Source organism: Aethalodelphis obliquidens, unplaced genomic scaffold, assembly GCF_003676395.1.
Source record: "Aethalodelphis obliquidens isolate GAN/ISIS:26980383/991018 unplaced genomic scaffold, ASM367639v1 scaffold5, whole genome shotgun sequence".
NCBI lineage: Eukaryota > Metazoa > Chordata > Mammalia > Artiodactyla > Delphinidae > Aethalodelphis > Aethalodelphis obliquidens.
In genome coordinates, this window is record NW_020837949.1 from 53,717,746 (window position 1) to 53,742,834 (window position 25,089).

General features: G+C 35.8%; 1 protein-coding gene and 1 long non-coding RNA gene across 2 annotated transcripts in view; one reads left to right on the top strand and one right to left on the bottom strand.

Moving 5' to 3' along the window:
- The window catches only part of CFAP69 (cilia and flagella associated protein 69), a 73,659-nt gene that overhangs the window by 4,515 nt on the left and 44,055 nt on the right, over positions 1–25,089 (top strand). Inside the window, exons 2-6 of the mRNA XM_027102388.1 lie at positions 14,159–14,218; positions 16,034–16,099; positions 18,329–18,438; positions 20,984–21,060; positions 23,829–23,927. Of these exons, the coding sequence (XP_026958189.1) occupies positions 14,159–14,218; positions 16,034–16,099; positions 18,329–18,438; positions 20,984–21,060; positions 23,829–23,927 (412 nt within the window). The remainder of the gene's footprint in view (positions 1–14,158; positions 14,219–16,033; positions 16,100–18,328; positions 18,439–20,983; positions 21,061–23,828; positions 23,928–25,089) is intronic.
- The window catches only part of LOC113618338 (uncharacterized), a 112,609-nt gene continuing 87,632 nt past the window's right edge, over positions 113–25,089 (bottom strand). Inside the window, exon 7 of the long non-coding RNA XR_003431976.1 lies at positions 113–2,613. This is a non-coding gene — a long non-coding RNA (uncharacterized LOC113618338). The remainder of the gene's footprint in view (positions 2,614–25,089) is intronic.

Genomic DNA, 25,089 nt, shown 5'->3' on the forward strand with positions numbered 1-25,089 from the left:
GGCCCGTGAGCCATGGCCGCTGAACCTGCGCGTCTGGAGCCTGTGCTCCACAACGGGACAGGCCACAACAGTGAGAGGCCCGCATACAGAAGAAAAACAAAACAAAAAAAAAACAAAGGAGGGCAGAGAGGGAAAGAAAGGAGTAAAACAAAATTAAAACTCTGTTTTTAAAAAAAAAAAGAACTACTTGCTCTCCTTTCCTGTCACCACAATGCCTCAGTCAATCCTGGATTAATGTCACATCCTTTGGGCCTCACCTCTTCCTCGCTTCCCACTCCATTCGCCATAAACACCACTTTACCATCCTCCTTGCTACCTCTGAGTCCCACCTGTTCTTTCTTTCAGGCTTCTGCAGTAGCTCCTTATTGCTTCCCTCGCTTAATATCATTACATTGACCAGATCACTCAACTCTCTAAACCTGTTCCCTTTTCTGTAAAACAAGCCTGTACTAGATGAGTGTTCCCCAAACTTGGGTGACCATCACAGTCATCTGAGGAGCTTTTCTTAAAAAACCCTGTACATAGCTGGGTCCTTCCCTAGATTTACTTAATCATTATCCTTTAAGTGATTTTTAGCCTCAGAACCACTGAACTAGATGGTATCTAAGGGGTCTGCCATCCTCAGAGTGCCTCAGGTCCACTTATTGTCCTGTTTGCGAGGTTTCCCAATGTATAGTCTGTACTTTATCTGTACCACGTACTCTGCTTAGTGCCACCTTCATGAGGGCAGAAACCTTCTCTGTTGTTTTTTTCTGTAGTGTCCCCTATTATCCCCCAGTAGCACCCAGCACAACGCCTGGTACACAGGAGGGGATATTAAATATGTATTGAATGAATGCCCTCCCCTCTTTTCTGAATTTAAATCTTACCCTACCTTTAGATCCTACCTCTCCACCATAAAGTAACCCCCAATAGGACATACTTCCCATTCATTTTCACTCTCACAGACCTTCTTCTCATAAATGGGTGTAGTCCTTGGTCTGAGTTTCTCACCTAATTATCAGTTGTTTTATGTTTGTTACTATTTCATTTGTCTTGTTTTGTCTCTCCCTCTCCTTAAGTGTAGAACATATATCTTAATACTTGAGTGTCCCTCCCCTCTCAACTCTGAGTTCAGAGTAGAAATTTAAGTCCTCATTAGTAGCTGATAAAGCCTTCTGTGTTCCAGCCACACTGGCCTCCTAGCATCTCCTCAACCATGCCAGGTATACCCTGCCTAAGGGCCTCTGCACTTGCTATGCCCACTGCCTGGAAGTTTTCCCCTTCTTATCCATGGCTTGTTCCCTTACCTCCTTCAAGACTGCTGAAATTTTACCCACTCTGTGAGTCTTTTGCCGACCACTGCTTAAGCATCCTAGCACTTTCTACTCCCGTTTCTCCAGAGCATTATCTTGCAATACACTGTATAACTTATTGTCTCCCCCAAAGCATATCAATTCTTTATAAAAGCAGGAGATTTTTTGTGTTTATTCAATACCATATCTTCAGCACTTAGAACAATGGCACAATGGAAGCACACAGTAATATTTGTAGAATAAATATGATTGCGATTAGTTTTTCATTTTCACTTGCATAGTATCATGGCTGAGCTTCCTTGCCCAAATTTGCTTTCCCTCTGAGAACCTGCACAATCTGCTAGTTGATGTCATATCCTGCCACTATCTGTAATACTGCCATGGACTGTGTCCTTAAATTGCCTACCCCTGCTTTGGAGTAATTGCTAGAAGTAGCCTCTGTGGTCAGCTGAGAAGTCAGGCAGAGAATGAAGGTGCAAAGAACCAGTGTTTCTGCATCAGACAGCCCTGCTAGCCCATATACTAGCTATGTGACCTTAACAAGTTAGATATCAGGGCCTCAGTTTCAACAACAGGGATAATCTATCTTCATATGGTATATTTGAGGATTAATTAAGATATAACGTACCAGACACATTAATGGACCATAATAAATGTTAGATCCTTTCCCTATAACTAAGTATCAAAGGAGCAGGACTTTCCCCCTTTGAAATGTTCCTTGGTAAAGTGGGAAAATAAGTTCATTCTATAACTTGACGTAGTGGAGGTCTAGTTTTCTTCAAAGCAGTTTATTAAGCTTTTGATCTTAAAAGGTTTTGTTAAATGTTTTTACAATTTCTCCATAAACATCTTATGATGATAATAACAGCAATTATTTTTATTTTTACATCCATATGTTCTCTCTTCTATACCCTGCCTGTGTGATCTCATTTACCCAGACTGTTCCAATTATTACTTTAAGCCTGTGACTTAGAAATCTCTGCCCCAAATTTAACTCATTTCCAGCCTCAACACAAGCTTCTCCCTCCAGCATCCCTGTCTCAGCAAATGGTGCCAACCACTTATGTAATTCCTCAAGCCTGTCCGTCCTCCTTACCTTTTCCTTCTCTTTCCCACCAAATCAAATCACTCATAAGGTCCTGCTGATTCTGCCTCCTTGATGCTTTTCATTCCATTCATTGTTGTGTATCCCGATTGCCACTGCCTTAGTCAAGGCCTGAAGTCACAGACTGGTCTCCCACCTCCAGTCTAGATCTTTCCAGCTCAGTCTCAGCAGACAGAATTATCTTTTTTATTGTTACATTCCTCTGGTTAAAACCTGTGGAAATCAATGAAGACCACCCTAGTGAGAACGAACAGGGGCTTGCTGTTCAGAGCTTGCTATAGAAAGAGAATCTGCCAGCATTGCTTACATTTAGCAGAGACTCCCAAGACAGGCAGGGGAGCTTTACAGTGAATAAAAGGGAGGCTTCTGTATTGCTCTGGTTGGAGGCTGTTGCCTTGGGGAAGCTGGAAGTGAGCTAGCTAGAAGCAAGGCAACCTGTGTGATTGATTTGGGAAGCATACTTGTCTTTTTCTGGTTGGCCCTGAGAGACAAATTGGGGTAAAAAATAGGGAATCTGACAATCATTGACCAGATACTGACTTTTCTGAGCCAGTTGCTGCAGAAGTTGTGGTTTGACTCCCCAGGTTGGTTGCTACAGAGGTTGTAGGACAGAGTTCTGTTGCTAGATATAGTCTGGCCTTTGTCTGTTTTTATATCCAGTCTCTCAAACCATTCAATAGCTTCTGATGATCATTAGCATAGTATACAAGGCCCTCTGTAAAATGGGGTTAGTAATAGTATCTACCTCATAGAATTCAGTTAGTAAATTCATTTAGTGTTTACAGCTGTACCTAGAAATAGACTTTGTCTAATAAGTTTTACCTATCACTATTATTGTTATTATCATCATTATTATTCATGATTTGACCTCTACTTACCTTATCAGCATCATCTGTAGCTACTATCCTCTGAACTATCTTCTCCAACCTACTGAATGTCTCACCAGTCCTGTAAATGCCATGTTTTCTCTCATCTCCAGGCCTTCACACATGCTACTTCCTTTGCTCCATTTCTCAAACCTTCAGTTCATCTCACAAATCCTACTCAGTCTCACCTCTGCTTGAAGATTACTTCTTCCAGAAGCTGTCCCAGATTCCCATCCCATTCCCATTCCCATCCCTTCTCCCCATACCATTCTGTCCCCATCTATATAGTTCCAGAGCACACCTCTCAGCCAGATTGATAGGTACTTGAAGTCAGGGCAATGCGTTCCCCACACCTAGCACAGTTTCTGAAATGTCGAAGCTGCTTATAACTATGTATAGACGGAGGAAAAGGCTAAGGGAGGGAGGGAGGGAGGGAGAAACCTTAAAAATATAATATGTGCCATGCAAGTAAAACACAGGGTAACAAGAAGTAGTAATATAAGATAAATTTAGAGATAATACAAGATAAATCTATGTTTTAATCTTTATACACTCCTGCTCATTTGGGGGAAAAAATTCTGAAAATACATACAGGTATTAAAAAAAATTTTTGCTCTGACATTTCAATATCTTTTACAACCCTCAAAGCCAATATTGCAGAAAATCGGAAAATAAAAACTCACTATATATATTTATTTCTCTGAGAACACAGGAAGAAAAAGGACAACTGAGGTAGTGGCAGATGGCACTGTTAAATCCCAAAACCTTAAAAGGCAAAACTCTATTTATCAAAAAACTTTGTAACAGTAAATTTAATAATTTAAACAATTTAATAGTAAGATGTAACAATTTTAATGGTAATCATAATACCAAGGATAAATAAGTATATAGTAAATCCCTTTTTTTTATACAGCAGGTTCTTATTAGTCATCAATTTTATACACATCAGTGTATACATGTCAATTCCAATCACCCAGTTCAGCACACCACCATCCCCACCCCCCCACGGTTTTCCCCACTTGGTGTCCATACATTTGTTCTCTACATCTGTGTCTCAACTTCTGCCCTGCAAACCGGTTTATCTGTACCATTTTTTTAGGTTCCACATGCATGTGTTAATGTACGATATTTGTTTTTCTCTTTCTGGCTTACTTCACTCTGTATGACAGTCTCTAGATCCATCCACATCTCAACAACTGACTCAACTTCGTTCCTTTTTATGGCTGAGTAATATTCCATTGTGTATATGTACCACAACTTCTTTATTCATTCGTCTGTCGGTGGGCATTTAGGTTGCTTCCATGACCTGGCTATTGTAAATAGTGCTGCAATGAACATTGACGTGCATGTGTCTTTTTGAATTATGGTTTTCTCTGGGTATATGCCCAGTAGTGGGATTGCTGGGTCATATGGTAATTCTAATTTTATTTTTTTAAGGAACCTCCATACTATTCTCCATAGTGGCTGTATCAATTTACATTCCCACCAACAGTGCAAGAGGGTTCCCTTTTCTCCACACCCTCTCCAGCATTTATTGTTTGTAGATTTTCTGATGATGCCCATTCTAACTGGTATGAGGTGATACCTCATTGTAGTTTTGATTTGCATCTCTCTAATAATTATTGATGTTGAGCAGCTTTTCATGTGCTTCTTGGCCATCTGTATGTCTTCTTTGGAGAAATGTCTATGTAGGTTTTCTGCCCATTTTTGGATTGGGCTGTTTTTTTTGTTTTGTTTTGTTTTTCGGTACGTGGGCCTCTCACTGTTGTGGCCTCTCCCGTTGTGGAGCACAGGCTCCGGTCGCGCAGGCTCAGCAGCCATGGCTCACGGGCCCAGCCGCTCCGCAGCATGTGGGATCTTCCTGGACCCGGACATGAACCCATGTCCCCTGCATCGGCAGGCAGACTCTCAACCACTGCGCCACCAGCGAAGCCCTGGGTTGTTGTTTTTTTAATATTGAGCTGCATGAGCTGTTTATATATTTTGGAGATTAATCCTTTGTCCGTTGATTCATTTGCAAATATTTTCTCCCATTCTGAGGGTTGTCTTTTTGTCTTGTTTATGGTTTCCTTTGCTGTGCAAAAGCTTTCAAGTTTCATTAGGTCCCATTTGTTTATTTTTGTTTTTATTTCCATTACTGTAAGAGGTGGATCAAAAAAGATCTTGCTGTGGTTTATGTCAAAGAGTGTTCTTCCTACGTTTTCCTCTAAGAGTTTTATAGTGTCCAGTCTTACATTTAGGTCTTGAATCCATTTTAAGTTTATTTTTGTGTATGGTATTAGGGAGTGTTCTAATTTCATTCTTTTACATGTAGCTGTCCAGTTTATCCAGCACCACTTATTGAAGAGACTGTCTTTTCTCCATTGTATATCTTTGCCTCCTTTGTCATAGATTAGTTGACCATAGATGTGTGGGTTTCTCTCTGGGCTTTCTATCTTGTTCCATTGATCTGTGTTTCTATTTTTGTGCCACTACCATTTTGTCCTGATTACTGTAGCTATCTAGTATAGTCTGAAGTCACGGAGTCTGATTCCCCAGCTCCGTTTTTTCCCCTCAAGATTGCTTTGGCTATTCGGGGTCTTTTGTGTCTCTATACAAATTTTAAGGTTATTTGTTCTAGTTCCGTAAAAAATGCCATTGGTAATTTGATAGGGATTACATTAAATCTGTAGATTGCATTGGGGAGTATAGTCATTTTCACAATATTGATTCTTCCAATCCAAGAACATGGTATATCTCTCCATCTGTTGGTATCCTCTTTAACTTCTTTCATCAGTGTCTTATAGCTTTCTGCATACAGGTCTTTTGTCTCCCTAGGTAGGTTTATTCGTAGGTATTTTATTCTTTTTGTTGTAATGGTAAATGGGAGTGTTTCCTTAATTTCTCTTTCAGATTTTTCATCATTAGTGTATATGTAAGAGATTTCTGTGCATTAATTTTGTATCCTGCAACTTTACCAAATACATTGATTAGCTCTAGTAGTTTTCGGGTGGCATCTTTAGGATTCTCTATGTATAGTATCATGTCATCTGCAAACAGTGACAGTTTTAATTCTTCTGTGGATTCCTTTTCTTTCTCTTCTCTGATTGCCGTGGCTAGGACTTCCAAAACTTTGTTGAATAATAGTGGTGAGAGTGGACATCCTTGTCTCGCTCCTGATCTTAGAGGAAATGCTTTCAGTTTTTCACCATTGAGAATGATGTTTGCTGTGGATTTGTCGTATATGGCCTTTATCATGTTGAGGTAGGTTCCCTCTATGCCCACTTTCTGGAGAGTTTTTATCATAAACGGGTGTTTAATTTTTTCAAAAGCTTTTTCTGCATCTATTGAGATGATCATACATTTTTTCTCCTTCAGTTTGTTAATATGGTGTATCACATTGATTGGTTTGCGTATATTGAAGAATCCTTGCATCCCTGGGATAAATCCCACTTGATCATGGTGTATGATCCTTTTGATGTGTTGTTGGATTCTGTTTGCTAGTATTTTGTTGAGGATATTTGCATCTATATTCATCAGTGATATTGGTCTGTAATTTTCTTTTTTTGTAGTATCTTTGTCTGGTTTTGGTATCAGGGTGATGGTGGCCTCATAGAATGAGTTTGAGGGTGTTCCTTCCTCTGCAATTTTTTGGAAGAGTTTGAGAAGGATGGGTGTTAGCTCTTCTCCAAATGTTTGATAGAATTCACCTGTGAAGCCATCTGGTCCTGGACTTTTGTTTGTTGGAAGATTGTTAATCACAGTTTCAATTTCATTACTTGTGATTGGTCTGTTCATATTTTCTATTTCTTCCTGGTTCAGTCTTGGAAGGTTATACCTTTCTAAGAATTTGTTCATTTCTTCCAGGTTGTCCATTTTATTGGCATAGAGTTGCTTGTAGTAGTCTCTTAGGATGCTTTGTATTTCTGCAGTGTCTGTTGTAACTTCTCCTTTTTCATTTCTAATTTTATTGATTTGAGTCCTCTCCCTCTTTTTCTTGATGAGTCTGGCTAATGGTTTATCAATTTTGTTTATCTTCTCAAAGAACCAGCTTTTAGTTTTATTGATCTTTGCTATTATTTTCTTTGTCTCTGTTTCATTTATTTCTGCTCTCATCTTTATGATTTATTTCCTTCTGCTAACTTTGGGTTTTGTTTGTTCTTCTTTCTCTAGTTCCTTTACATGTAAGGTTAAATTGTTTATTTGAGATTTTTCTTGTTTCTTGAGGTAGGCTTGTATAGCTATAAACTTCCCTCTTAGAACTGCTTTTGCTGCATCCCATAGGTTTTGGATCATCGTGTTTTCATTGTCATTTGTCTCTAGGTATTTTTTGATTTCCTCTTTGATTTCTTCAGTGATCTCTTGATTATTTAGTAACGTATTGTTTAGCCTCCATGTGTTTGTGTTTTTTTTGTTTTTTTCCCTGTAATTCATTTCTAATTTCATAGCGTTGTGGTCAGAAAAGATGCTTGATATGATTTCAATTTTCTTAAATTTACTGAGGCTTGATTTGTGACCCAAGATGTGATATCCTCTAGTATGTTCCGTGCGCACTTGAGAAGAAAGTGTAATCTGCTGTTTTCGGATGGAGTGTCCTATAAATATCAATTAAATCTATCTGGTCTATTGTGTCATTTAAAGCTTGTGTTTCCTTATTTATTTTCATTTTGGTGATCTGTCCATTGTTGTAAGTGAGGTGTTAAAATCCCCTACTATTATTGTGTTACTGTCTATTTCCTCTTTTACAGCTGTTAACAGTTGCCTTATGTATTGAGATGCTCCTATGTTGGGTGCATATATATTTATAATTGTTATATCTTCTTGGATTGATCCCTTGATCATTATGTAGTGTTCTTCCTTGTCTCTTGTAACAATCTTTATTTTAAAGTCTATTTTATCTGATATGAGTATAGCTACTCCAGCTTTTTTTTGATTTCCATTTGCATGGAATATCTTTTTCCATCCCCTCACTTTCAGTCTCTATGTGTCCCTAGGTCTGAAGTGGCTCTCTTGTAGACAGCATATATATGGGTCTTGTTTTTTTTTTGGTAGGGTTAATTAATTAATTAATTAATTAATTATTTTTTCACACACACACTGTATTTTATTTTTACAAGAGGTAAATAGACTGACACCAAGCATTGTAAATGGATGACCACAACAAAAGCAACAGTGATGGCAATTACCAAACACAAAACACACTCATACTATGTCATAATATTGACATTCAGTCCAGTAATACTCCACTGTAACAGCTCCTTTACTTTGCAGTGAAAATTGATTTGTATATTTTTTGCCTCTGATTCCTTGTGGGATTTTTATTTTATTCAAACAGAAAGTCACAAAAATTATAATCATCCTCATCAGTTCACTCAGTCCCATGTAATTTTTTTTCATCTTTATCTTTTGTTAGCACTTTTATGAGTTCATCAGTTTTCCATTAGAGTTCTGAAAATGCTTATTCATTCAGTTCAGCAGTACAGTCAGTTACCAGAAACCTGTACTTGTCAGTATTTTCCATGAATTCCTTGAAGATGAAACCCTTTTATAGGAACGTATTTGCAAAAGCATCAGAGTACACCCAGAACTGTCTGTAAATGACAAAAGACTTAAAAATGACCACAGTTAAAGATTTGATGAAAGTTCATAATAATGCAATTGACAAGGAAATTTAGTTATTTCTGAGATATACATTTTAAAGTAATAATTAGAATTATGACTTATAACATTATACCAGAACATATAAGGTTTTTAAAAAATTCATGTAATGTCTGAAACATTTATATTAACATATTTCCATGCAAATAACCCAATGAAAGTTTAGTATTAGTTGTTTTGTTTGTTTGTTTTTTTATACTGCAGGTTCTTATTAGTCATCAGTTTTATACACATCAGTGTATACATGTCAATCCCAATCACCCAATTCAGCACACCACCATCCCCACTCCACCACAGTTTTCCCCCCTTGTTGTCCATACGTCTGTTCTCTACATCTGTGTCTCAACTTCTGCCCTGCAATGGGTCTTGTTTTTGTATCCATTCAGCAAGCCTGTGTCTTTTGGTTAGGGCATTTAATTCATTCACGTTTAAGGTAATTATCAATATGTATGTTCCTATGACCATTTTCTTAATTGTTTTGGGTTTGTTTTTGTAGGTCATTTTCTTTTCTTGTGTTTCCCACTTAGAGAAGTTCCTTTAGCATTTGTTGTAGAGCTGGTTTGGTGATGCTGAATTCTCTTAGCTTTTGCTTTTCTGTAAACCTTTTGATTTCTCCAATGAATCTGAATGAGATCCTTGCCGGGTAGAGTAATCTTGGTTGTAGTTTCTTCCCTTTCATCACTTTAAGTATATCATGCCACTCCCTTGTGGCTTGTACAGTTTCTGCTGAGAAATCAGCTGTTCACCTTATGGGAGTTCTCTTGTATGTTATTTGTCGTTTTTCCCTTGCTGCTTTCAATAATTTTTCTTTATCTTTAATTTTTGCCAGTTTGATTACTATGTGTCTCAGCATGTTTCTCCTTGGGTTTATCCTGTATGGGACTCACTGCGCTTCCTAGACATGGGTGGCTATTTCCTTTCCCATGTTAGGGAAGTTTTCAACTATAATCTCTTCAAATATTTTCTCAGGTCCTTTCTCTCTCTCTTCTCTATAATGTGGATGTTGTTGTGTTTAATGTTGTCCCAGAGGTCTCTTAGGCTGTCTTCATTTCTTTGCATTCTTTTTTCTTTATTCTGTTCCGAAGCAGTGAATTCCACCATTCTGTCTTCCAGGTCACTTATCTGTTCTTCTGCCTCAGTTATTCTGCTATTGGTTCCTTCTAGTGTAGTTTTCATTTCAGTTATTGTATTGTTCATCTCTGTTTGTTTGTTCTTTAATTCTTCTAGGTCTTTGTTAAACATTTCTTGCATCTTCTCGATCTTTGCCTCCACTCTTTTTCCGAGGTCCTGGATAATCTTCACTATCATTATTCTGAATTCTTTTTCTGGAAGGTTGCCTATCTCTACTTCATGTAGTTGTTTTTCTGGGGTTTTATCTTGTTCCTTCATCTGGTACATAGCTCTCAGCCTTTTCATATTGTCTACCTTTCTGTGAATGTGGTTTTTGTTCCGCAGGCTGCAGGATTGTAGTTCTTCTTGCTTCTGCTCTCTGCCCTCTGGTGGATGAGGCTATCTAAGAGGCTTGTGTAAGTTTCCTGATGGGAGGGACTGGTGGTGGGTAGAGCTGACTGTTGCTCTGGTGGGCAGAGCTCAGTAAAACTTTAATCCACTTGACTGTTGATGGGTGGGGCTGGGTTCCCTCCCTGTTCATTGTTTGGCCTGAGGTAACCCAACACTGGAGCCTACCTGGGCTCTTTTGTGGGGCTAATGACAGACTCTGGGAGGGCTCAGGCCAAGGAGTACTTCCCAGAACTTCTGCTGCAAGTGTCCTTGTCCCCACGGTGAGCCACAGCCACTCCCTGCCTCTGCAGGAGACCCTCCGACACTAGCAGGTAGGTCTGGTTCAGTCTCCCCTGGGGTCACTGCTCCTTCCCCTGGGTCCCGATGCGCACAATACTTTGTCTGTGCCCTCCAAGAGTGGAGTCTATTTTTCCTCCAGTCCTGTTGAAGTCCTGCAGTCAATTCCCACTCGGCTTCAAAGTCTGATTCTCTAGGAATTCCTCCTCCCATTGCCAGACCCCCAGCTTGGGAAGCCTGACGTGGGGGCTCAGAACCTTCACTCCAGTGGGTGGACTTCTGTGGTATAAGTGTTCTCCAGTCTGCGAGTCACCCACCCAGCAATTATGGGAGTAAATCCTTTTTGATTGTTAATTTTTGAAGTAAAAATCATATTGAGTAAATAAACTCACTCAGATACTTATTCTGCAGACTTAATGTTAGAACGCTTAACTGAAAATTGGTTTTGAAAGAGATTTCTTGAGATCAGAACATGTGAGTTTGTAATTGTGAAAGGAAAGGAAATTCTAGCCCTAAGAGGCAATGGAATAATGACTGCGTAGAAAGGTGACTATGTAGAAATATGGAACGGTATGTATTATAGATTTAAAAATCAGAATATACAATAGTGTTAACACTAAGTGAAATTATGTAATGTATTTATACATGTAAACAAAAACAGAAAATAAAATATTAAAATACATATATAAAGCAGAAAATAATAAAAATGTATTTTGATGATAAGATCTTTTTCTTTTTGAATATTTTTTATTACGTCATCTTTTCAAACAGTTATTTTAAAGTAGAAATAAGTATGAAAGCAGGAGAGATGGGAAGAAGGAAACAAAAGAGACTGGGATAGCTTAACCCTTCTAATAGGAGTGAGCAGTATTGATATAACATTTGAATGAAAGAAAACGCCATGCAGCAAAGCATTAATCCCCAAGATAAATATAGCCAAAACTGCATTTAGAATTTTGACATTTCTATACTATCATAAGTACTTAAACTTTGGATAACACCTTCTATTTCCTTCCCCATTTACCTACAAATAACTTATATATGTTACACCCAGTGTTTGGTGCTGGGGATGCCAGAAAACAAAAGTCTTCCCTCAAAGTAAACTTTGGGATAGGGGATAAGGATGTAAACCATTTTAGAATAAGGTGATGGGAATTGTGATGGATATACATTCAAAGTGCAATGGGAGTACTCAGGAGGGACATTTGTTGTATCCTTTTTCCTCCCTTGGGGAGGTGACACCTGAACTGTGTCTTGAAGGACCTGGGGATGTTAACTAAGGAGACAGATAGGATTGTAACAACATAATGAAAACAGAGGAGGGGGTGAAAGGCATTAGTGGAGAGTCACTGAATGATTTAGATGTGTTGTGTTCAGATTTGGGTTTTATTGTTCTGATCAGAGGGTAGAACCGTAAGGGTGCAAGACTAGAGGCGGGGAGAACAAACAGCAGGAAACCTTCAAAACTGAGTGAGAAATGAGAACTGAATAAATCATTAAGATGGAGTGGGCCGGATACTATAAAACTCTTAGAGGAAAACATAGGCAGAACACTCTTTGACATAAATCACAGCAAGATTTTCTCAATCCACTGCCTAGAGTAATGAAAATAAAAAGAACAATAAACAAATAGGACCTAATTAAACTTAAAAGCTTTTGCACAGCAAAGGAAATGATAAACAAAATGAAAAAACAACCCTTAGAATGGGAGAAAATATTTTCAAACAAAGCAACTGACAAGGGATTAATCTGCAAAATATACAAAGAACACATGCAGCTCAATATCAAAAAAACAAACAACCCCATCATAAAGTGGGCAGAAGACCTAAATAGACGTTTCTCCAAAGAATACATACAAATGGCCAGAAAACATATGAAAAGATGCTCAACATCAGTAATTATTAGAGAAATGCAAATCAAAACTACAATGAGGTATCGCCTCACACCAGTCAGAATGGCCATCATCAAAAAAATCTACAAACAATAAATGCTGGAGAGGGTGTGGAGAAAAGGGAACCCTCCCACACTGTTGGTAGGAATGTAAATTGGTACAGCCACTATGGAGGTTCCTTAAAAAACTAAAAGGAGAGCTACCATATGACCTGGCAATCCCACTCCTGGGCATATATCTGGAGAAAATCATAATTTGAAAGGATGCATGCACCCCGATGTTCATTGCAGCACTATTTACAATAGCCAGGACATGGAAGCAACCTAAATTTCCATTGACAGAGGAATGGATAAAGAAGTTGTGGTACATATATATATACAATGGAATATTACTCAGCCATGAAAGGAATGAAATAATGCCATTTGTAGAGACATGGATGGACCTAGAGATTGTCATACAGGGTGAAGTAAGTCAGAAAGAGAAAGATGAATATCATATAATATCACTTATACTGTATGTGGAATCCAGAAAAATGGTGCAGATGAACTTATTTGCAAAGCAAAAATAGAGTCGCAGATGTAAAAAACAAACTTAAGGTTACCAAAGGGGGAAGGGGGAGGGTGGGATGAATTGGGAGATTGGGATTGACATATATACATGACTATATATAAAATAAATAACTAATGAGAACCTACTGTATAGCGCAGGGAACTCTACTCAGTGCTCTGTGGTGACCTAAATGGGAAGGAAATCTAAAAAAGAGTGGATATATGTATATGTATAACTGATTCCCTTTGTTGTACAGCAGAAACTAACACAACATTGTAAAGCAACTATACTCCAATAATAATTAAAAAAAAAAAAGATGGAGTGGGCTCAAGAAATATTTAAGATGTAAACTCTGTAGAACTTGGCAGTTCCTGTTTTCTACTACAGGTGATGTAAGACTGCTGGGAGAGGGAATACCTGGTTCAAGAAGGCGATCGCCTACCTGTAGTTTAGAAGCTAGTCTTATGTATATCTGCGTAGGCAAACTCAGTGTAATGTGTATGCATGAGATATGTAATATGTATGAATGAGATCGTTTTATTTTCCAAAGCATGGAAGTGCTATTATTCCAGATGCTCTCTTGGTCCTTTCAGGACTAAGAAATTTAAAGACATTAAGATTGTAAGATATGAAGGTGGGAGGTAGATGCAAGAGGGAGGAGATATGGGGATATATGTATATGTAATGTATAGCTGATTCACTTTGTTATAAAGCAGCAACTAACACACCATTGTAAAGCAATTATACTCCAATAAAGATGTTAAAATAATAATAATAAAGAAAAATAAAATGAAAAAAAAAGATTGTAAGGTAATACTAGAATTCAAGAGGTTTGGGGGGGTTCACTCCAAAATTTATTTACTCCTATAAGTCTCATCTGCTTTTCATTGTCCTTTACTATCTTTTTTTCATAAGATATTTTTAAGTTGCTAAGAGATAATGCCATATAAAAATAGTGTGTTTGATGTGATTTCTTGTTTCTCATGACATAGAATACTATGAGTTTTATGTTTTTTAGGGTGTTTTCAAGCCTATGGACCTAAATTGTGTCATCAAACTCCTCGAAGAGACTGGTAAAGTAAGCTTTGAGAGAAAATTTCTCTATTTCACTTAGAAACTGTGATTTCCCTGAAAGGTAACATGTATTCCCCTAAATATGTCTCATTTCTCTCCTTTTGTTGAAAACATTTCAAATAGTATATGTCTCATCTTGAAGAACTATTTAAATTTAGTATGAATATATTTAACCTGGTAGGGAGGCTGGAAAAGAATAGATTTGATTACATGGGATGGACAAATCCATGGTGGATATAAACAGAAGAAATCATAAGAGTAAAGAAAGACTGATCTAGCCTCTGTTCATAGCTTATTACCAAGTAGGATATGGGCACAAGGGTAGAAAAAGTGTATAATGATGTAGTACTTAAAAATTTCCTGATAAGAAATTAGGATATGTACATACTCATATCCAGTCATAAGTAATTTATTTTGAGAGAACTCTTATACAGAATGTAATGGAAATAAAGATACAAGACTCAAAATTGAAGTTTAGGCATTAGGAGAAAGGATAATAAATGCATATGCATACATGTTTATATGACACTCTCCTGATGTTACCCAAGAATTGACTGAATGCCTAAAAAGCCAGTATACACTATAAAATTACTACAGGATGAAGATTGCATACTTTCAGTAAGTGGGAAATGGGCTGACCATGGTATAGCAGATCAAAACAATGTCCTGTGATTAGCAGGTGCAAAAATTTAGTCATTGTTTTAACATTTTTTAGTCTCTACATTTTTACATAGAAAGAAGAAAAAAACACATTAAGAATAATGACTTTATAAGAATAATTTATCTTTTGTTGGCTATGATTATTGTGAAAGTTATTTTTAATTGTGAATATATCTGCAGTTTTTAAAAAAGGAAACCCAACTATGTAGAGCTCCTACTAGCTGTTAAATAAGGGTAGACAAAATATGTATGTGTGTGTGTGTATGTATATGTTCATACATATGTCTATATACACAGATATACACACACACACACACACGCCACAGTTTCTCACAAACAAGAAGGTTAAAAGAACAGAAATGGGGGGGCTTCCCTGGTGGCACAGTGGTTGAGAGTCCGACTGCCGATGCAGGGGACGTGGGTTCGTGCCCTGGTCCGGGAAGATCCCACATGCCGCGGAGCGGCTGGGCCCGTGAGCCATGGTCGCTGAGCCTGTGCGTCTGGAGCCTGCGCTCTGCAACGGGAGAGGCCACAACAGTAAGAGTCGAGGCCCGCGTACCACACACACACAAAAAAGTGATTCAGTCATGAAAATGCATCAGTATACAGAGTTTTGCTTTGCTTTGTTTTGTTTTGTTTTTATTGGCTGAAGATGTTTAGTTTGAGCCATTACATTGGGTATATTTTAGAGGTTAAAAATACAATTTCTGGAGTCAGATTGTCAAATTTGACTTCTTACATCACCATTTATTAGCTGTGTGATTTGGGTAATTACGTAGTGTTTCAGCTTGAGTTTCATATTCCGAAAAAGAAGGATAATAAAAGTACCTCCTAATAGGGTTATTTTGAAGATTAATGAAATGATATGTATATACCTTGCCTAAATGGTACATGGCATAGAAAAATGCTCAACATACTTCAGTATTATTAATATTATTTCTGGAAACAATTAATGCTTTTATATTAACCTAGTTTTGATTCGCAATTTCTTATTCAAATATAAATGGTAGTTTATTTTTACCTTCACTGTTTTATGAAACATTTTTAATGCTTACATTATAATATAGTAATTTAAGAATTACTTGATAACTAAGGAAAAATTTTAAAATCTCAACAGAATTAATAACACAAAAGAACTAAAATAGATAATTTGTTTTAGGATGATTTAGAAGAAAAACAACTTAAATCTGTCAAGAAAATGGTGCAGTGTTATCAGAATGGACTTGTATCCTTTACTTATATGTGTATGTTTTTTTGGTTATCCTGAAATGGGAGAATTTTTATTAGAAAACGCATTAGCTTCCTATTGTTGCTGTAACAAATTACCAAAAACTTAGTGCCTTAAAACCACATAAATTTTTTGTTTTATAGTTCTGGAGGTCTCACTGGGCTAAAGGCAAGGTGTTGTTGGCAGGGCTGGTTCTTTCTGAAGGCTCTAGGGGAGAATCCATTTCCTTGCCTTTGCCAGCTTCTAGAGGCAGCCTGCATTCCTAGGCTTCCTGGGCCCTTCCTTGAAGTAGCATCACTCTCACCTCTACTTCTGTCATCATATCTCCTTCTCTGACCCTCTCCTGCCTCTCCTTTCCTTATAAGGACTCTGTGATTACATTGGGCCTACTTGTATAACCTCGGATAACTTTCCTATGTCAACGCTTTTAACTTAATCACATCTGAAAAGTCCCTTTGCCATGTAAGGAAGGTAACAGTCACAAGTTCTAGGGATTAGGACAGGCCATTATTCTGTTTACCACAGAAAATATCTAACATTTTGTGCTTTTTACAAAATTATATTTTTATCAGAGAATATAAATTTGAAGAAACAGTATAATGCAATATTAACTGTGCAGATAGTGTCAGTTTCTATAGACTCAGAGAGACAGTTTATGTAGTTAGCAGGGCCAAGTCAAAGTCTTGTTTCTACCAATTTACCTGAGTATTTGCACTGTTGATAAGCTTCTTAACTTTTCCACCCTTATAAAATAGGGATAACAGCCCCTCATAAGGTTGCTAGGAAGACTAGATGAGATAATGTATGAGCAACTTCTTGATAATCTGTAAAACATTCTATAAATATGTTATCCTCAATGAAGATACCACCCTGATCAGAATATGTAGAAACCAGTATGTCTCAAAACTATCTGTGATTAAGAACCAGTTTGCTGTTGGGGGTTGTTTCTTTTTTTTTATCCTTTGCATATATATGCTATTGTAAAAATGCAATGAAATTGTCACAGGAAATTCACTTTCTGCAGTTATTTTTCCACAGACTGGTAACATACAATTCCAGAACTGGCATGGTCCACAGACCACACTTAACAGTAGTATTGATCTAACTAATCTCTAACAGTTGTCCAGTCTGGTCCCAAGAAGACAGCAGTCTCTAATATTATCTTGTTCCAAGATTTCAAAACGTCTTAAGCCTCCGATTCAGGGAAGTGGTGCCTTAGCCTTGTTTTATATGGATTTGTTCAGTCAGTTACCTGAGGGCTTGTCGATATCAAGCATTGTTTACTGGTAGCCAAGAAAGTCTACTAGCAAGTGATTTCTTATCTTAACCCAATAACTCAACACCTCCCTTTTTTTTTCTTCTTCAGGCTAGAGAGTTGGTGGCAAATGACTGTTTCTGAATGCCTTTAGTAGGCTGGGTTTAGAGGTTATAATCACATAAAGCAAACATAAGTTAGAGAGGGATCATTTCTCTAGGAAGTTAACAGAGGTTTGTATTTCTAATACATCCAGCTCTCCTATCTTTTTCTAAGAAGCTCCTAGAGACTAGAAGTGATCAGATTCAATCAAGAAGTGCAAGTCACAGCTACCATGTCCCCTTAACTGTATTAAAAAACAAAACAAAACAAAAAATGTGAAATTTGTTTATGTACCAACTGGGTTTTTTAAATAGGTAAAATAAAAGGTGCTTTTACCTGAAGATCTAGAGAGGGTACATTTTGCTTTCATAAACTAGTCTTAAATAAAATTTTCAACCAATTTAAACCTTAAAAACAAGAGCACACACCTGAGTAATGTTAATAAAATAACACATAAAAGTAAGGTAGGTTTGGGTTGCTTATTCCTGAGCAATATATGTTTTGTATGTGGGTGGAGATTAAGGATATAATTGAGCCATTAAGTTAGTTTTGTTTTCAAAGTGTTATTACTCATTGCCAATAATAAGTTATTGTTCAACTGAATATGTGGTGTAGTAGTTGGTAGTCAAATTCTAAAGATGTGGTGAGAAGAGAAAAAAATATTTTGAATAAGAGGTTACTGAGACAAAAATTAAATAATATTCCTTAAAAAAACATGGTTCTGTTTTCCTCTTTAGATTTCAAAATTGGTATAATTAAACCACATTTAACAAAGTAGATGGAATTCTATAGACTTTTCTTGACAGAAGTGCTGTAAAGGATATTTTAATAAAAATCTTAATTTTATTTCTTAACTAAAAATATTAAAGCCCCTAAGGGATTTAGCACAGATATTTAAAATTCTGAATCTGTGTGCAGGAAAAATTAAAAAACAGCCCCATTTTATAGAACCTGCATGTAATATCCTAAAATTATGTGGGTAAGTTTTTTTTTTAACTTTGTTTTATATTAGCATGCAGTATTTTCTGTTTTATTTTGTCTTACAAAAATATTATGCATTATGGTATAGAAAAGTGATACAGAACTCAGGACACTTCACTTGATCACTTGATTCCAGCAGCTGGTATCTCAAAGGTAGTACATTTTATTTTATTGTAGTCTGAGATTGCTGACCACAAGAGATTAAACTGTAAGTATATTCGAATGTTTTCTCATAATAAATTGCTCTCAAGTGAATGATAAATATGAGATAAAACAAAGAAATAATATTTTTAGAGAATCCTTGAGAAAATTTATGGACAATATTTAATAGTTTCTGCCTAGTTTTTTTCTATCTCTCTAAGAAATTTGACTCTCAAAGACATGAGAGTCAAAATGTTTTATTTGATCTTCCAAATTTGAATAAAGAATGATTTATCACCAAATTATTTTTGGCATATTTTTTTCAAAATGTAAATTAGAGATCAGAATTATAAAATTTATATATTCCATCCTCTGTACTATTTTTTCTTCAACCATTTGGGGGAACTAGCCACATAGTGGCTAATCAAGATATATATTAAAATATATGTTTTTGGTTTTCAATATAATATGGTAGAGGAAATTTCTTAAACAAGGAATAAACTTTTCTGACAATTTAACCTTCTAAACTTTTCTACCAATTTACTTTTTAAATAGTGAGTTTCTTTTAATATATAAATAATAGTATTAGTAGGACTATGTATATGTGGTAAGTTTATCTCTCACTTTTAGATTTGGTAGCAATAATATTTGCAATTTTGTAACTAATTACATTTAAGATTTTGTTATCTGAATAGATGTTCAAAAAAAATTTATTGAATGCCCTTACCACACCTTACTTTTTAATAGAGACCATGAAAAATAAAGAAATAAATTATTGCTCTGATGCTGTCAAGGAACTGTAATGTACTAACTGAAAATTATTTGTATATTGATGTGAGATAATATTATGTAAAACACTTTCAGATTTTGAGGCTATGCAAGTCTTAGAACACCAGATTTGCAAGCATTACTTTCAACATCAGTACTCCTACAGAGCTCCACCAAGAATTGGTTCTCTATGAAAGCTGTGACTGAATGTTTCATTGCATAATATGAGAAATCTTTTGAAATGCACTCTTCACTTTCCTTCATATTTCATAATTACATCATTTTTTTTTTCTTTTTACTTTCCTAATTTCTACTTTCATCGTGCATTTTTCCACACCACACCCTCACTTGATTCTCTTTTCAGGACATTTTTGGGAGATAAAAACATAGAAAATTAAAAAATAAAATCAAACCCTTCTGTTTTGGCCTCTAAGTAGTATGTTTCTCTCAGTGCATCAGAAGTATAATACTTATTTTTTTTCATAACCTTTTTGGTGGAAAACTATTCTGATGCTTTATCTTTTAGGTTGTTTCCTTTGGTAAAAAAGGAAAAAATTTGAGGACAAGAACAATTCATTTTATAGTTCTTCACTTTAGAGATTCAACAATGAGCTGGATATCAAGTAATTAAGTTATTTATTTCAAATGAAAAATTCTAACAAACACCAGAAATGAACCTCTATGGTATTTATAAAATATTCCTTTTCATAACTTGCCCTTGAAATATCTTTTAATTCCAGTTGACCTATATACATCCACATGTGATAGTTCCAAGTGCTCTTTTTCAACTATTTGGTTAATTTTTCTTGAAAAACATGAATTTAAAGTCCTATATATAAGATATATTAAATATCTTTAAATAGGATACAAAGTTCAAATTTTGAACTCCTGAAATGCTGAAATAGTTTATATTTTTTGTTTAGGAAGTGACTTTTCTCTCTCCTCTGACACTTAGACTAATGACCTAGGTTCGAGTGCCCTATCTTTTATGATTTGTGAATAAATTATTTTCAGATAACTTTGGTTATATTAGCTGTGAAATGTAATTCTAATATAATTAATATTTATTAAATTCTTTAGTGTCTCAAAAAGTATATTTGTTATTTCATGGATGGTAACTGATCCAATTAATAAGGAAAAAGTCAGTGACTTTTAAGAACAAATAGACCATTGATCTATTAACTGGAGTTTCAAAAACTTCAGAAAAAGCCCTTGAACAGCCTTTAAGTTATAGGTGAGACTAGATCTGTGATTTGTATCAGATTTTCCAATGTCTTCCTAATTTTAATAGTACAGGTATAATCTAGTATTATTTTGCCCTCAGAGAGAAGGAAGATTCTTAAGTTTTTTATTTATGTACTGTTGCAATATGGCTTTCTTAACCCTTGCCTTGTATGTCCATGTCTCTTCATTTTTATAAACCTATTTTATTTTGTTTTATTTTATTTTATTTTGGTCAACTGGTTAGAAACACAGAAATATTTTTGGTAGTTGTTAATTCTCCAGGGCTAAAGAAACAGGATATTTATCCTCGTTTTAATCTTTAGAAAAGAAATTTTCTTCTACTTTGCAAATAATGCTTCAATTAAGGACTTCATTAAACATAACTCATATATTCTTCATTCTTATTGAAGCTTGCCATTTTTGAAAAAGAAAGTATCGGATGAAATAACATATGCTGAAGATACTGCTAATTCAATTGCACTTCTGGGTGAGTTGAGATGATAGGCCCTACTGACAAGAAGGAAATAGCTCTTGCACAAAGTTTCACTAAGGATACTTCTTCTCCAAATCTAGGCTCTTTTCTTGTTGGGAATTAATCACAGTGTGCTTGGTGACGTTGTTTGTATTATCTTCTACTCAGGTGTTTCATTATACCAACAGGATTTTTTGTTCCTTAATTTTAAGGACTGGCAGATACTTATTTGCACTTATTTGTCTTGATGTTATATATTTAGTTTGATGAAATGTTTGGTGACATTTTTTTTTGTAAATCAGAAGTATGTGTTCCTCTCTTTCAGTAATCACAAAAATATTTTCATCTTTGAACTCTAATCATTGCTTGAACCTAACTGATTGCTGGAATTGTTAGCAATTCTAACAATTTAGCAAGGGCCAAATTGTTCATTAAATAATTTAAAGTCTTAAATAAAATCATAAAATGGTGGGATATTGGGAGCTTTAGTATAATATATATAACGATGCCTGTGTTTTTGTATACAAAAATATGAAAAATATTGTAATCAGGTTTCATATTTGGGTTATTGCTCAGTTTTCTAGAGAAAGAAAATAATAATTTTTTAGAAATGAGATCAAACACTATAGCTCCTTGAATCAGCCCCTGAGACATAACAGCATGTTCCCAAAACAAATCCCACATTAAATTTATGCTTATTAATTTAGGTCTTTGTACAGGAGAAATAAAAGATACACAAATGGCCTAACAAATTAAAAATAAATATTTACTGAATAGTTATGTTCCCAGCATTATACTCCATACTGAAAGATGATAGAAACTAATATAAGTAAAAGGCATTTAAAATTTTTAACATAGACACTAACACTTTTATGTCTAAATAAATTTCATAATCTTCAACTGTAGATACTTTGGGAGGAATTATTATGGCCTAAAGTGGGTGAAGGTATCAAGGAAATTAGAATAAACATGGGGAGTTCAGTAAGATGACCTTAAGGAGCAGGAAGACTAGAAACTAATGGGAAACTTTAATTCTGTGAATCTCTCATCAGTGGAAATTTACAGTGAGAAGCCAACCTAGAAGGGGATATGATAGTATTAACAGATAAAAAGTGTAGGTTTGGTTGATAACATTTAAAAAATCTGTTGCCCTTATTATTTGTAAATATGCATTTGTATAATAAATACATGGAGCTTTTTTACTGTGTCAGTCTACTCTTTGCTGAATGCCTGCCTACAGAACATATTACTGTCTCATTTGAGGGCAGTATGAACTCTTAGCTTAAAATGAACTCCTTTCACTGATTACTTACCGTAAGTACTGCTGCTCTGTCCCTCATTTTTTTAATTGCTGGAACCATGAGTTTAAACTAAAATAATTGTAGTACAAAGTTTTGAACAAAGGCTATTCATTTTTAGTAACTTCCAGTTTCTACTATGTACTAGTAAATTATATTACTTTTTCTTCTAAATGAAAGATATTTCTGAATTAAGAACAGGATTCTGGAAACATATGAAGGAAAAAGTTGGTCCTCTGCCCTGAGATTGTAAACAGGAAACTATGAGAGATGATCTAAACCTACAGGAACTAAAAGGGTGGTGAAGCAGACGAGAAACCTTAGAATTTCCCATAAACTTGAACGTTTGGATAGTTTTATTAGAAAAGTTTTGTTGTTCCTGTTGCCTAATTTTTTTCAAAACATAGTGAGTTTTCAACTTCAAAGGATGGGTCCAAAAAAATTAAGAGAATAATCTTGAACCTATCTGTTTTTTTAAGTGCTAGCTTTTGCTGATAGATTCTTCTCAAGCTAGGGTGAGCCTTTCCTACGTGCTCCCTCCTTCTGTCTGCTTGTTTCCCCACCCACTGGCTACCCCCAGAGATAAACATTATGCAAAGCCTAATGCAAAACACAAGTCTTCAAGGCACACCTAATTATCTCTTTCCCTCAGAGAATCCAAGCAGATCTGCTTCAGTCCTGAAGCTGATATTCCTGACTCCAGTTGTCCTCAGGCTCCCAGAGGACATTCTGGATCATTTCCAGAACCCTACTGATCATTTTCAGATTCTCTTAGGGATCATACTTGTAGGACTTCACCAGAGCAGATACAATCCAGTTTGAAATATAGACTGAAGCCAATTCAGAAGTAGTTTAAATATGACTGAAAAGGAATATTCCCTATCCTCCATCCCCACCACAATAACCTGAACATAAAACCTGCAGGGCAAAGACTGCCTAGAAACTCACTGCCTTCCAGTCTGTCAATAAACTGAGGGAGCAAAGCTCACTTGGAACTTCTCTAAGCAAAGGATGCATTATTAGAGGCAACAGATTACTGACTCTCTAGTTAGGGAGGAAAAGTCTCAGCCCTTTTCTCATACTAACGCATTTAATTCTCACAGCAATCTTTAAAGTGGTAACTATTGTTATACCATTTTATAGATGAGAAAACTAAAAGACACAAGTTTATACAGGTAGTAAGTGGCAGAGCCAGGATTTAATCTTAGACAATCTAGTTCTAGCATTTATGCTGCTAATTACCATTCTTTTCTTCCTGGGAAGGAGAGAATGAGTTGATTGAGGGGCCAAGTGTTACAATGATAGATATTCAGGGTGTTTTGTGCATCCATGCGCACGCACATGTGTGTGTGTGTGTATAAAATTACATGATCCAGTTTGAATCTCTGATGATATTTTTAATCATGTTACTAACACTGTATGCTTAAAACTGCAAATAAACTTATGGCACTGTTATTGAATAGCATTTGTTTATCTTTCTGGCAGGTGACTTAATGATAATACCAAGTTCTGAATTGAGGATACAAATTTGTAAGTGTATTATTGACTTTTATCATGCAGAACCACCAAAGCAGCATATTACAGGTAAAGTTTTCAATAGTCTTTCAGTAATAACTTATGTCTTTATAAAATAGAACAGTCTTTCTCATTTCTCTTTGAACTTGGGAAGACAGAGTGGGATCATAAATGCAACACATCGGGCTTCTGTGGTGATGCAGTGGTTAAGAATCCACCTGCCAATACAGGGGATATGGGTTCGAGCCCTGATCTGGAAAGATCCCAGATCTAGGCCACAACTACTGAGCCTGAGCTCTAGCGCTCATGCTCTGCAACAAGAGAAGCCAGGACAATGAGAAGCCCACGCACTGCAACGAAGAGTAGCCCCCGCTCACCACAACTAGAGAAAGCCCACGTGCAGCAGTGAAGACCCAATGCAGCCAAAAATAAAAATTAATTAATTTTTAAAAAATAAATAAATGCAACACATCAAAACAGTTCTTTTGGTAGTCTCAAACTCTTCAGTCATTTTAAACAAAAAAATTTATGTATTTTTTTCAACTTTAGATTTTTCTGATGCTAAATATAACAGAATTTTTAAAGTCATACCCAAGTTAGTTTAATTATAATTATTACTATTAATGTTATTTAATACTGTTGATAATATTATTATTTTCTAATATTTATAATTATTCATAATCTCTGTCCCACCCACCTAGATGTTAAATTCCTAATGCTAATAACATTCTCTACCATGTTTGGAAAAAGAGTTCTGCATGTTACAGCTAAGGGATCATAATATTTAATGATAAAATGAGTCACACTGAAATGGGTGGTATCAAGATAGAGGGCACTTGCAATGTAGAGGATATAATGTTACTTAGGACATACTTCCTACCTTCATAGTTTCTGTAATTCATAATCAATCTAGGAAAGGAGAGAAGATATAAAATACATTTTTAAGTTATATGTTCCTTTAAATGGGTGGCAATAAGACTGGTAGAAAAGAAAGCTAACTTATGAATAGGGAAAAATGGGAGGACATATGAAGTAGAGAAATGAGTAAAGAAATTATTAACTGTCAGATCTGAGCTATTGAGATAAACAGGAGAAAGTGTTTGGTAGATAGTAGACATTGGATACTAAAAGCAGAGACCAGAAATACAGGTTTGAAATTCACCCAAATAGAGGTGAAAATTGAAACCATCAGGGTGCTTGAGTTTTCCAGGAGATAAAGCATGTAAGCAGC